General features: G+C 47.3%; 1 protein-coding gene across 14 annotated transcripts in view; it reads left to right on the forward strand.

The window, feature by feature from the left end:
* GAB3 (GRB2 associated binding protein 3) overlaps nucleotides 1-12,414 on the forward strand; it is a 90,989-nt gene extending 78,575 nt beyond the window's left edge. For 11 of the 14 annotated variants that reach the window (XR_014307030.1, XR_014307031.1, XM_082716613.1 and 8 more), the window contains 2 exons: nucleotides 8,607-8,720; nucleotides 9,637-12,414. Coding sequence is in view for 10 of the 14 variants with exons in the window: in XM_082716613.1 (XP_082572739.1) it covers nucleotides 8,607-8,720; nucleotides 9,637-9,753 (231 nt within the window). In the remaining 4 variants the exon portion in view is untranslated. Of the gene's footprint in view, nucleotides 1-8,606; nucleotides 8,721-9,636 lie in introns of those variants that run through there. The other 3 variants (XR_014307029.1, XR_014307032.1, XM_082716612.1) reach the window with 2 other exon arrangements.
* Nucleotides 12,415-12,763: the final 349 nt, after the last annotated feature.

Consider the following 12,763-nt stretch of genomic DNA (forward strand, 5'->3'; position numbering starts at 1 on the left):
TTCCAATACTTTGTTGAGTAGAAATTGCAGAAGCGGGCCACCTTGCCTTGTTCCTGATCTTGAGGGCCTTTTACAGATTCTGTGTGGGCATCTGTTGGCATTCGCTAAGTTTTCATTTCACTAGAGCAGTGGTTCTCTACCGGGGGTTGATTTCACCCCCAAGGGATACTTGGCAATGTCTGGAGACGTTCTCGGTTGCCAGAAGCTCGCCCAGGGGCATGTGGTTCAGGGGGTTGCTACACGCCCTCTAGTGCAGAGGACAACTCCCCACGACAAAGAATGATCTGACCCCAAAAGTCAAGAATGTCGTTGTTGAAGCCTCCTCCTCTAGGATAAGGACCTAGAAGTGAGATTGGTGGATCATCAGCTGGGTTTAACGGGGTCATCTGTTGTAGGTTTGACTCTGAGAGGTACTGCCCGAGCCTTGCTGTCATGGTCATGGCCACACAAGCTGTCAGCTGTTTGTGAGAGTGCCAGCCACGCCTCGGGAGTGTCCTTGGTCCGCAGATTTCTTGTTTGTTTTTAACGTAGACCTTCTAATGTGTAGGTAGTGGTATTTCATTGTCGTTTTAACACCTATTTCCCTAACAGCAAGTGGGGTCAGACTTAATTTTGTGTGTCTGTCAGGCATTTGTGTGTCTTCTTTGGTGGAGTATCTATCTGTTGGAACCTTTTGCCTGAGTTTCAGTTGTGCTGTTTGTTTTCTTACACTGGGTTTTGAGAGCTCTTTACGTATTCTGAGTACAACTCACCCAATGGGTATGTGACTGGCACAGATTTTCTTTTGCATCTGGAACTTGCCTTTTCATTCTCTTCTTTCTTTTGCAGAGCAAAGGTTTTTAATTTGGTTAAGCCAGATTTATTTGGTTTTACTCAAATACCAGTAGAGTCAACATACAGTGCAGTACCAGTTTTTGGTGTGCAATGTATTGACTCAGGACATCCGCACAGCACCTGCCGCTGGTCACCACAAGTGCCCTCCTTCATGCCCATCGCCTATTTACCCCTTCCCTCCCCCCACCTCTCCTGTGGTGACCATCAGTGTGTTTTCTGGAGTTAAGAGTGTTTCTAGGCTTACCTCTTTTTGCTTTTTCCTTTTCTCATCTGTTTCATTTCTTAAATTCCACATATGAGTAAAATCGTGTGCTGTTTGTCTTTCTCTGACTGGCTTATTTCACTTAGCATGATTCTCTCTAGCTCCATCCATGTTGTAAATGGCAAGGGTTCATTCTTTTTTGATAGCCAAATAATATTCCATGGAGGTGTGGGGGTGTGCGTGTGTGCACACTACATCTTTATTCATTCGTCAGTCCATGGACACTTGGGCTGCTGCTGTCTTGTGGCCATTGTGACAACAATGCTCTCAATGTGGGGTGCTTGGATCCCTCTGACTTAGTGTTTTCATCTTTTCTGGGGAAATACTCAGCCGTGCAATTACTGGATCCTAGAGTAGTTCTGTGTTTAGCTTTTCGAGGATCCTCCACACTGTTTTCCAGAGTGGTTGCACCAGTTTGCCTTCCCACCAACAATGCACAAGGGCTCCCTTTTCTCCACATCCTGGCCAACACTTGTTGTTCACTGTGGATTTTTTTTTTTTAAATAGTCTGTGCACCCAGTGTGAGGTTTGAACTTACAACCCTGAGATCAAGAGTCACATGCTCTGCTGACCGATGTAGCCAGGCCTCCCTGTCTTGTGTTGTTGAGTGTAGCCATGCTGACTGGTGTGAGGTGGCATCTCATTGTGGTTTTGGTCTGCATCTCCCTGATGATTGGTGACGATGAGCATCTTTTCATGTGTCTGTTGGCCATCTGGATATCTTCTTTGGAGAAATGTCTGTTATGTCTTCTGCCTGTTTTTTAATTGTATTATTTTTGGGGGGGTTGTTGAGACATATAAGAAATTCTTTGCGTATTTTGCAAATACCTTCTTCCATTCAGTAGGTTGCCTTTTAAGTTTGTTGATTGTTTCCTACACTGTGCAGAAGCTTTTTATTTTGATGTAGTCCCAATAGTTTATTTTTGTTTTTAATTCCCTTGCCTCAGGAGGCATATCTGGGAAAACATTGCTATGGCCAGCGACAGAGACATTATTGCCTATTGATTGAGCACAATTCATTGAGTTTCTTCTTTTTTTTTTTAGAGATTTATTTATTTATTTATTTGACATAGATAGAGAGAGAGATGACAAGTAGGCAGAGAGGCAGGCAGAGAGAGAGGGAAGCAGGCTGTCCACTGAGCATAGAGCCCGATGTGGGGCTCAATCCCAGGACCCGGGGATCATGATCTGAGCCGAAGGCAGACGCTTAACTGACTGAGCCTCCCAGGTGCCCCCACCTTTGCCTTTCAATGTAAATTTTGGAATAACTTTTCATTATCTAACAAAATATCCTGATGTGATTTTGACTGGAATTATGTTAATGCTATGAATAAATTTGAGAACTGACACTTACTCTAAGCTGATCTTCTAATTCATGAACGTAGTGTGTCTCCATTTATTCAGATTTTCTTTCTTTCCTTAGAATGTTATAATTTTAATGTATAGATGTTATCATGTTTTATTAGACTTCTACCTGTGTATTTCACCTTTTGGAGCTATTGTAAATGTCATTTCTTTAATTTCAGCTCTCAGTTGTACCTTGGCAGTATATACAAATATGATTGTTTGTGGTGTGTTGGCCTTGTATCCTGCAACTTTGCCAAATTCCCTTATTAGATATGGGAGGTTTATTTTCTTTACATTCCCTGGGGTTTTCTGTTTACATGATCATCTCGTCTGTAAATACAGTGTTTTATTCCTTCCTTTTCCGTCTCTGTGCTCCTTCATTCTTTCATTTGCTTTCTCACCAGCCTGATGACTTGAGTGCAGTGTTGAGTACACTGAACAAATCTCTTTGTTTCCCTTTCACTCAGTCTCACTATTGAGTATTCATTGATATGATCGTTTTGTTTTCTTCTTTAGACTGTAAATATTGTGGACTATCTTGGTTTATTTATCCTGGTTTATTTTTAATAATATCCTGGTTTATTTTTGAATATCGAGTCAGTCATGAACTCCCCAAATAAAATCCATTTGGTCATGGTGTAGTATTCGTTTTATGTATTGCTGGATTTGATTTGCTAACATTTTGTTGAGGATACTGTATCCATGGTCACAATGGGTATCGATCTGAGGGTTTTTCATAGTGTCTTTGCCTTGTTTTGTTATCAAGGTAATGTTGGGACCCTCAGGAAGTGTTCTCTCCTCCTCTATTTTCTGGAACAGATTATGTAGAATTAGTGTTATTTATTCTTTAAATTTTTTGGCAAATTTATCAGTGAAACATGTGGGTGACTTCAATTTCTTTAATAGTTGAAGGACCATTAACATGATCTATGAAATCTTGGGTAAATTTTGGTTACTTGTCAGAAGCTTTATACTTGTACATTTCATAATTAGGTCTGCAGTGCACCTGGAATTAACTTCTGTGTATGATTGCAGGTGGGAATCAAATTTCATTTTCCCTCGATATGTTTCTCTAATTGATCTATCACCATTTATTTTAAATTACTATGATTTGCCACTTCTGCAGCGCCATCTTTGCCATAAATCAAGCCTTCTTCTGGTCTCTCAGATCTGTTCCATCGGTCTACCTGTCTGTCTTGGACACTAGCACACCGTGCTGGTTACTGCAGCTTGATAAGTCTTGCTATCAAGGAAAGTAAGTCCTGCTTGTTGATCTTCCTCAAGTTTTCTTTGGCTATTTTTGGTCCTCTCTTTTCCCATACAGTTTTAGAAACAATTCCTCAGATTCTACCAAAAATGAAATAATACTGTTCTTTGCAGGAAGAGGGGTCAAAATTATTTAATCCAACATGAGAAATAGAACTTGGTGGGCTCATTTGCTAGAGCATGCTCTAGACCTTGGGTTTGTGAGTTTGAGCCCCACAGAAGGCATAAAGATTACCTAAAAATACAATCTTAAAAAAAAGGAAGTGGAGCTACATTTGTTCTACTTTTTTTAATTGGATAGGACACTTCTGTAGACAAGCTACCATTAAAACTACATACCACCACATAAAATATCTTAAAATGGTAGAGAATATATTTTTTAAAAACAAAACTCAACTGACAAAAAAGGAAGGGGAATCTCTGGGACCAAAAAATGCCAAGGAATTACAAATCCTGAGAATTGATACAAATTACAAACAATAGAATCAAATACAGAAGTAAGCTATTATTGGAAATAACTAGATTTTGAATATAAAATAATTATGTTTGATATATTTAAAGAAATAAGATGAGTTGAAAGTTAGACTAACAACATGCCAGTAAAATATGACCAGGGGCACCTGGGTGGCTGGTCATCGGGCATCTGCCTTCAGCTCAGGTCATGATCCCGGCATCCTGGGATTGAGCCCCATGCCCCCTTTTTAAAAAAATGACCAGGCAAATTAGAAAAGACCATTTAGAACAAATAGAAACAAAAATTGGGATGAAATTAGAAACTCGGTCGCGGCGCCTGGGTGGCTCAGTCTGTTAAGCCTCTGCCTTCTGTGCAGGTTGTGATCTCAGGGTTCCTGTATTGAGCTGGGCATTGGCTCCTTGCTCTGCGGGGAGTGTGTTGCTCCCTCTGCCGTTCCCACTGCTTGCATTCTCTCTCTCTGTCAAATAAATATTTTTAAAAAGAAAAGACTAAAATTGAACATAATTAATCAAGAGAAAGCAATGGATACAAATAAACAATATTAAAAATATAAAGGAGGTAATAATTGCAAATATGCCAGAGATTGATGACATAAAAGAATATTATGAATTTGACAACTTTGGTGAAAATAGGCAAATTATCACAAAATATCCAAAAACATGTTCGAGTAGAAATAGGAACCTGAGTGATCTCAGTAGGGACAACTGCAAAGGGTCATGAGCCCCAAACGACTATGCAGACACTTTCTACCAAACGGAAGAGAGCATTACAATCTTACACAAATGCCTCCAGGGAATGAAAAAAAATTACCCCCCTTAAATTTTATAAGGCTAAAGTAACATGATACAAATAGCAATAACATAGGTACAAAATTACAGACCAATTTTACTCACTGACGTAAGTTAAAATATCCTAAAAAAGTATATTTCCAATCAAATTTTGTACACAAATGTTCATAGCAGCACTTTTTCTGACAGAGAGCACAAGTAGGCACAGTGGCAGGCAGAGGCAGAGGGAGAAGCAGACTCTCCCCTGAGCAGGAAGCCCGACGTGGGGCTCAAGCTCAGAACTCTGGGATCATGACCTGAACCAAAGGCAGTTGCTCAATGTACTGAGCCACCCAGGCGCCCCAGCAGCGCTTTCTTAAGAGCCCAAAAGTGAAAATAGCCCAAATGTTCATCAGTTGTTGACTCAGTAAATAAAACGTGGTCTAGCCACCCAATGGAACGTTATGCAGTCGTACAATGAAACAACACTAGTGAATCTTGGAAACAGTATGCTGAGTAAAAGAAGCCAGTTATCTCAAAAGAAACGTACTATATGACTGCACTGGTAGGAAATATCTGGAATAGCAAGTCTGTAGAGACAGAAAATAGATTAGTGGTGGTTGCCTAGAGCTTGGGGCTGCAGATTTCGTTTGGGGTGATGAAAATGTCCTGAAATTGACTGAGACAGTGATTGCACAAATATGGACATGTGCATTGTCAACTTTAAATGGGAGTATTGTGTGCTCTAGAATTATGGCTCGATGAAGTTGTCAGAAAAGAAGCCCTACAGAAAATTTTAGCAAAATAAATCCAGCACTATGAAAAGCTGAGAATATACGCAAACAAGTTGGATTTATCCCAAGTATACAAAGTGGATTTAACCTTCCAGAATCTGTTCATGGACATCTCCGTAAAGATGGCAGATCTACCCCAGGCTTCTGTTTTCCGTCCATCCCAAAAGAGCCTCTAAAATTTCAGTACAGGGATTTGGTGAAGGCATAAACCCATAAGGGTATAAAGAATTGGAGAAGATAATAGTAGTGACATTGGAAACTGGAAAGCAGATGGGTGTGTGGTAAATGACTTATCAGACCTAAGAAAGTTAAATCCTTAATATGCGGGGGGGTCAGGGAGAGGCAGAAAATACTATAGAGTACCTAAAAGGTTCAGGAATTGTCCATGGTGCATGGTTCTGGAACTAGGGCTGAAGGGAAAGGAAAAGAAGGGCTAGTAGTCCAAAGCCCGCCTAAGCAGCAGGTAAATCTTGCAGTGCCTCTCCCTCGCTGCGTGGAGGTAGACCACTAGGACCTCCCATCTCTACAGAGAAGTTGAAGTGTAGTCTCTAGAGAGAATAAAACAAGGGCTCTCTGAACTGGCGGGGAGAGACATTAGACCCATTTGACCAAGAATACTACATACTAAGCACGAGGTGATTACGTAAATATGAGAACCACTCCCAAACCTTTTCCCTAGCCCCTCTTTTCCATAGTGTTGACAATCAGACCTCTGCAACCGAGTCCTGGAGATTGGAAGATAGTGCTGTGGGCTATTCGAGCAGCCCAAGGAAGACCGAGGTCCTGACACTGAGGGTTTACCAAGAATAACATCCAATAGGATCACCCTGCAGTGAACCCCACAGTGGACAAGCACCACCAATGTACTCAAAGCTTCCAGTCGACTTTTGGGATTTTGACTCTTACATACAAGTGGACAGCCAATGTCCTCATCAGACCTTTCAGGAAAGCTCTGGCACGAAGGATAGAGACCAAAACAGATCAGAGGAAACAAAAACTATGCCAGAAGGGGAAACGTTTTTTTATAATCTCTTACTACCTTTTTTTTTTTAAGTTTTAATTTTAATTCCAGTTAGTTAACATACAGTGCTATATTTGTTTCTGGAGTACCATGTAGTGAGCCAGGCTTCCCTATTTTCCTTGCGACAAGGGTCCTCCGCAGTATTCTCTGAGAGATGAGCTGTAACGACTCTGAATTAAAAGACTCTATTAAGTCTATCAAGCATGTTAATATATTAAAGGAGAAAAATGATGTGATTATTTCATTAGATGCAGAGCAAGTATTTGATAGAACTCAACATCTGTTCACATACGAGAACGCAACATGTGACTAGAGTTTGCGTCGCAGAAGGCAGGGCGGCTACCCCTGTGGGGTAAAAACAACAAAAAAGGAATGGATTGTAACCCTTTTTCACCACTGTAGGTTAAAATCAGCCCAGGCTAGGTTATTACGTAAATGTGAAGGGCAAGAGTTTATCATTCTAGGAGAAAATATAGGGCAACAAGTTATGACTTCACCATAGGAAGAGTTCCTTAAAAAAAAAAAAAAAAAAAAAGCCACTCGGGAAAATATTACATTAAAAGTGGGAATGACTCTTCATTTAGAAGATACTATAGGGGCACCTGGGGGGCTCAGTGGGTGAAGCCTCTGCCTTCGGCTCAGGTCATGATCCCAGAGTCCTGGGATCGAGTTCCGTGCCGGGCTCCCCGATTGGTCTGGGGTCTGTGGCTCCCCTTGCTTATCCTCCTCCTCTCTGTCTCTGTCAAATAAATGGATAAAATCTCTTTTGAAAAAGGAGAGAGAATGCCATTAAAAGAAAGAACAACTGTAGACCAAGGAACGATTGCTGTCCAGGATATGTGAGGAAGTACTAAGGAAAATTAGAAAAAAAAGCAGGGACTTCCATATAAAACTCAGCAAAACAAAAGCAAACCTGAACAGACAATTCACAGCAGAGAGAAAAATCGACGGTCCTTGAACATATGAAAAGGTGACCAATTAAGTGTCAGGGCACGGAAGAGCAGAGCACAGGAAGATGCCATTTCCCCCAAATGAGGGAAACTAGAAACGCTGATCTGCCCGCGCGGGTTAGGGTAAAGGATGGAGAGTGGAAAGCTCAGAACCTGCCGCCGAGCGTGTCGGGATGGTAATGTCACCTACCCCATCCGGTGGGCCAGGCCTGCCGTTCCCGGACCCACAGCCTAGAAACTCCTCGGGGGATGGCTGTGCCTCAGCAGTGGCAAGTCTGGGGCAACATGGGGAGTCCCCCAAAATACGTACTATGTGTTTGCATTGATAAAAGTTGAAAACAGGCAAAACTGAGGTGTGTGTTGTAAGGGTACTTCCACGCTGTCAAAACTATATTCAAAAACAGTGGTCAGTACCAAGGTCAACACAGTGCTTAGTCTCTTGTGAGGAAAAGGAGGTCATAGAAGAGAAACGGGGGCTTCTGAGGCTGAGTGTTGAGTGCATGGGTGTGTCGCCCATGTCACACTGCTAGCGTTGTGTAAAGTGTCTTTGAGTGCATTGGCGGCACCTTTACTGTAACTTGAGTAAATGTGATCGATCTTTTGCAGATGGGTCTCTGAGGTGCCCTTGGCCTGTCCTATTCTTACAGCAGTTTTCTTCTTGAGGGAGGTTTTGGCCGGCTGTCTCCATGGTGGGTGACAGAATGGCTTGACATGAAAGCTGGACCGTCCACATTGTGTCTCATGCCAGCTGTCACTCAGACGGGGGCCGCTCCGGGTGGCTATATCAGCCGCGCTGTGGGGGGCTGGGGCGCAGGTGCAGACTCGCCTCAGTTCCCTCGGGCAGCCTGGCCCGACGCCCTTAACCTGAGTCCTGTGCTGTTGGTTTCTAGAATCACAGAGCGGCGCACTCGCTGAGCGGCGGCACCCTGACGTGGGCGAGGAAATCCAGCCTGGATTACCTGGCTCTGGACTTCAACTCAGCGTCGCCGGCGCCCGCACAGCAGGTAGGCGCACCCGGGGCCGAGGGCGGCCCGCAGATGCCCTTCCCTTCCGAGCTCCCCGGGGCGTTGGCCGTGACTCTTCTCGGAAGGTCCCGGGAAGCATCTGCTTGGGCAGGAGGCATGGCGGTGGTTTGGCTAGACCCTGGGGGGTGGCAAGACTCTCCGGTGGCAACGGGACCCGTTGGCAAAGGCCCTCAGGTGGCCGGTTTCAGCCGCCGACGCAGTACCGCGGTCTGTACAGCGCGGCTCGGAACTGTCACGCCTCTGTCGAGGCCCGTGGTGAGGGGGAGTTAGCGCCGCAGGGACATGAAAGAATGGAAGCTGTGCCTTGCGATATGCATCGTTTGATGAGAAAAGCAGTTTAACTGAGCAGCACATGCAGGGAAACAAATCTGGAAGATCTCCCTTTTGTCAAATGAACTCCCGCTTCTCCTTAACCTTCAGTTTCGTTCCCAAAGCCTGAACTGGGTTAGGGTTAGGGTTAGGGTTAGGGTTAGGTTAAAGCCGGTCAGAAGGCGGAGACCAGCAAGTACAGAAGAGCACCGCAGTCGGCGCTGGCAGGCCCTGCAGTCACTGCAGACGGACAAGCCCCACACCTTAGTGGCTCATGGTGGCAAAGGCCTCTGTCGCTGTCCCTCACAGCCCAGGCCGTCTTCCATACAGGGCCCAGGAGAAGCCGCCGCCGGCTGGGGCTCATGTTGGGTGTCGTGCGCATCGGGTTAGCCCATGTCGCCAGTGCTCAGCGTGGGGTGGACAGAGCCGGCCGGCCGCAGCGAGGTCCCTGGAAGTCCAGGAGCAGAGGCGTTTCAGGACCCCCAAGTGCACTAGATCGGGGCGCCGTGATCTACGCCAGAGGCCTGATGTTTGCCCAATTTGTTTTCAGTGCACATAATGAAAATCTTTCTGTTCCCCCCTCCAGAAGCTTCTCGTCTCAGAAGAACACAAGGTTGACTATGTGCAGGTAGACGAGCGGAAGACCCAGGCCCTCCGGAGCACAAGGCAGGAGTGGACAGACGAGCGGCAGTCCAAAGCGTGAGGCGCAGGCCGGGCCGCAAGTGGGCGAGCAAGCTCAGCGCAGGCGCCGAGCTGCTTTGCCAGAACTGCAGCGATGGGCGAAGCCAGTCAAGAGCCAGAGAGAAGCTGTGATTGTCGTGAGCTTGCCAAGAAGCTTTGGGAGAGAGGATGGATTTGTACCCACTGAAGGGGGACAAGGGGGTTGTCTCCCAGCACCCACGCCCATCCCTGCCGATCCCGGCAGTGGCCTTCCCTGGCCACGCTGGCCCATGGCCTCTGGGATGCTTGCAGTTGGCTCTACTGATATAAGAGGCAGTGATGGAAGATTCCAGAACCCCAGGGGGAGCACGTCAGACGCCACTGGCTGGCTGGCTCTGCCATGGCTGCTGGCCTTTCTGGGCACGTCTTCACACATATCATCTCACCTCTTTCCTAAAACACCTCAGAAGCCAGGCTTGGCAGAGACTGTTGCCCCCACTGCAAAGGCAAGAGAACAGAACCAGAAGAAGGAACTCTGCCTCCGGTCCCTCACGGAGCGAGGCGTACAACAGAGTTGGCCAGGCTTCACGTCGTAGGCTCACGCCACTGCCTCTGAGGACTGTGATGAAGCCTACACATTCGGTCACCCTCGGAGACTGAGGAACACGTGCAGACACAAGATGAGACATCATTGCTTCTCCCTTTCCTGTGACTTTGAGCAGGTGCTTTCTGACGTGAACGGCATGCGTGTCCAGGCCGGTTTTCTCTGTGTGGTGTTCAGATGGGAAGCTCCTGTTCGAAATACCTCTTTGACAGTCACTGTGAAATCCGTTCTTCAATCACGTGGCACCCTTGCAGTGTGTTTCCCGTGCGCCGGCTAATGCTGGCAGAATTTTTTGTCCCCCCGGGAAGGCACGAATCATCCCTGGCTGTCCCGTGCCAGACTCAAGCTTTTGAGCGATAGGTAGTTATGACCAGAAAACAAACACAGCACAACACAGCAGAAGACAATGAGTTCCATTCTCAAATTTCCCGATGAATTTTCCCTTCTGTTTTAGTGATGACTCAGTCCAGAAACCAAACGGTTCCAGTTTGTCGTGAGGGCATCATGTCACCCCTTCCTTGGTGGGGTGCTGGGGCCCAGGGGACCCAGATGAAAGTCTCAGTCAGGCATGGGGTTTGACGTAACGGCCCTTGATTCTTCTGAGCACCTGCCGCCAGAAGACAAATTGAGTGACCGGGAATTAAGCAGATCCGGGGCCACCCTTCTTCCTGGCATGGTGTCTCGTGGGACCATGGACTGGCTAAGCAGGCAGGTAGATGATAGTCAGGGCCGGTCGGAGCTTGTAGGCTTTGCTGTAGGGGTTCAGGGTTCACAGTGTCCCAAAGGTGAAGTAAATGCCAGTCTGGGCCTTTCAGACTGTTCGAGTACTTGACGTTCAAAGCAGCAGGACCTGGTCACCTCATTTCCTTCCCGGAGGAAAGTGGGGAGAAATTCTTGGCCAGTTTAAATGATATAAGGGCCCCTTAATGAACCTGGACAGAGAAATGAGAGAGCCCCTGTTCCCCGCAGCCACTGCCGCGTCCCAACACACAGGCCAGAGCCGGGAAGGAGCAATCTTCGTCCCAGTGTGACTTGCAGGGAGTCACAGGGCCTCGGACCGGAAGGCAGGGCTGTTGGTTCTCCTTGATGGTACCTGCCTTGTGTGGGCACCCAGGTTCAGAGTCTCGGTTACCTGACCAAGGCCAGTACAGACAAACTCTACGCCCGGGTGCCAGGAATCGCCCAGTCTGGAGATCAGAGAAGAGAACAGCTGCACCAGGTCCACCATGAAACAGCATCCGACCGAGTGCCGCGCAGAGCTCCTGCCTGCAGAGTGTCCCCTGGAAGCCGCGGCTGCTCGGAGCAGTACACGCTCGGGTAGCGTGACCTGTTTGGGAGCTATTCGTTTGGGATTCCTGAAGAAGATGACTTCACCCTCCTTTCCAGGGCGCACAAGACCGTGCCACTCTTCAACAAGGCCGCTGCTGCATGGTACCCCGAAAGCGTGCAGGCTCGGGGCCACGCAGGGCTGACAGCAGTGGCCGCTCCCGGGAGAGGCACCGGAGGTCACAGTGCTGCTGCCAGATCCGGCCTTCGTGCGGAGGGGGATGCATGTGCCGTGGGGCTCTGAATCTGACCAGGGCAAGGTCTGGGGCTTTTTTAAAAATGGCAATGGTCTTGGATGGCATTCCGAGTCCAGGCGACATGCGTGTGAGTCAGGTGCCGGGACGCCATCCCGGAAGCCAGCAGGACATTGTGGCCCTTGATCCCACATTGTTTTCTTCATCGTTCCTTTCTGCTTTATTTTCTTCCATCTCGTTGCGTTAGGAAGCTCCTCCAGGTCAGGGGTCGTGTAGGGCAGGACATCCGGCCTACAAGGTCAGGCACCTCGGGGTCCAGCTTTCCATGGGGCGGGTGGGGCTCCAAGGCGCAGGGCCATCCTGGAATGTCCCAGTCCCTCTTTGGTCCCTCTTCGCTGGAGCCAGGAGAGGCAGGACTGTGGCTTCGGATCAGGGCCAGACAGAAGGCTCCTGTCAGCCCTCCTGGTCTCTGTTAATACCATAATCATGCCGATGTGTAAAGATTCCTTGTTTTTTAATGTTTCATTTCTAGCATTAATAAAAGTCACATAAGGGGGAATCATACCCCAGTTGTCCCTCACTTGCTGGAAGTGATGACGTTAGATGCAAACGCGGACTGCGAGCACTTGAGCACTGCCTCGGCTCAGCCGAACCACACTGACCCCGATAACACATGTAACAAGACCTTCGTCATTACTGACCTTAAAAAGCGACAGCCCCAGCTTGCCTCTCCCCAACCCAAGTCTCTCGTGCCACCAGCCCGTCTCCGCCGCCGAGGCTCCCAGCTGCTCTGACGGCCAGGTCAGCGGCATCTCCAAGCCACGAAGCGAGGCAGGGACAGCCAGAGTGGTGGGGGCTCAGGTTTGGGGCCACAGGCCAAAGGCAGAGAGGAGAAAAAGCCACACGATTACTTGCCCCGGAGAAGTATG

This window comes from Mustela nivalis (genome assembly GCF_964662115.1).
Source record: "Mustela nivalis genome assembly, chromosome: X".
Lineage (NCBI taxonomy): Eukaryota > Metazoa > Chordata > Mammalia > Carnivora > Mustelidae > Mustela > Mustela nivalis.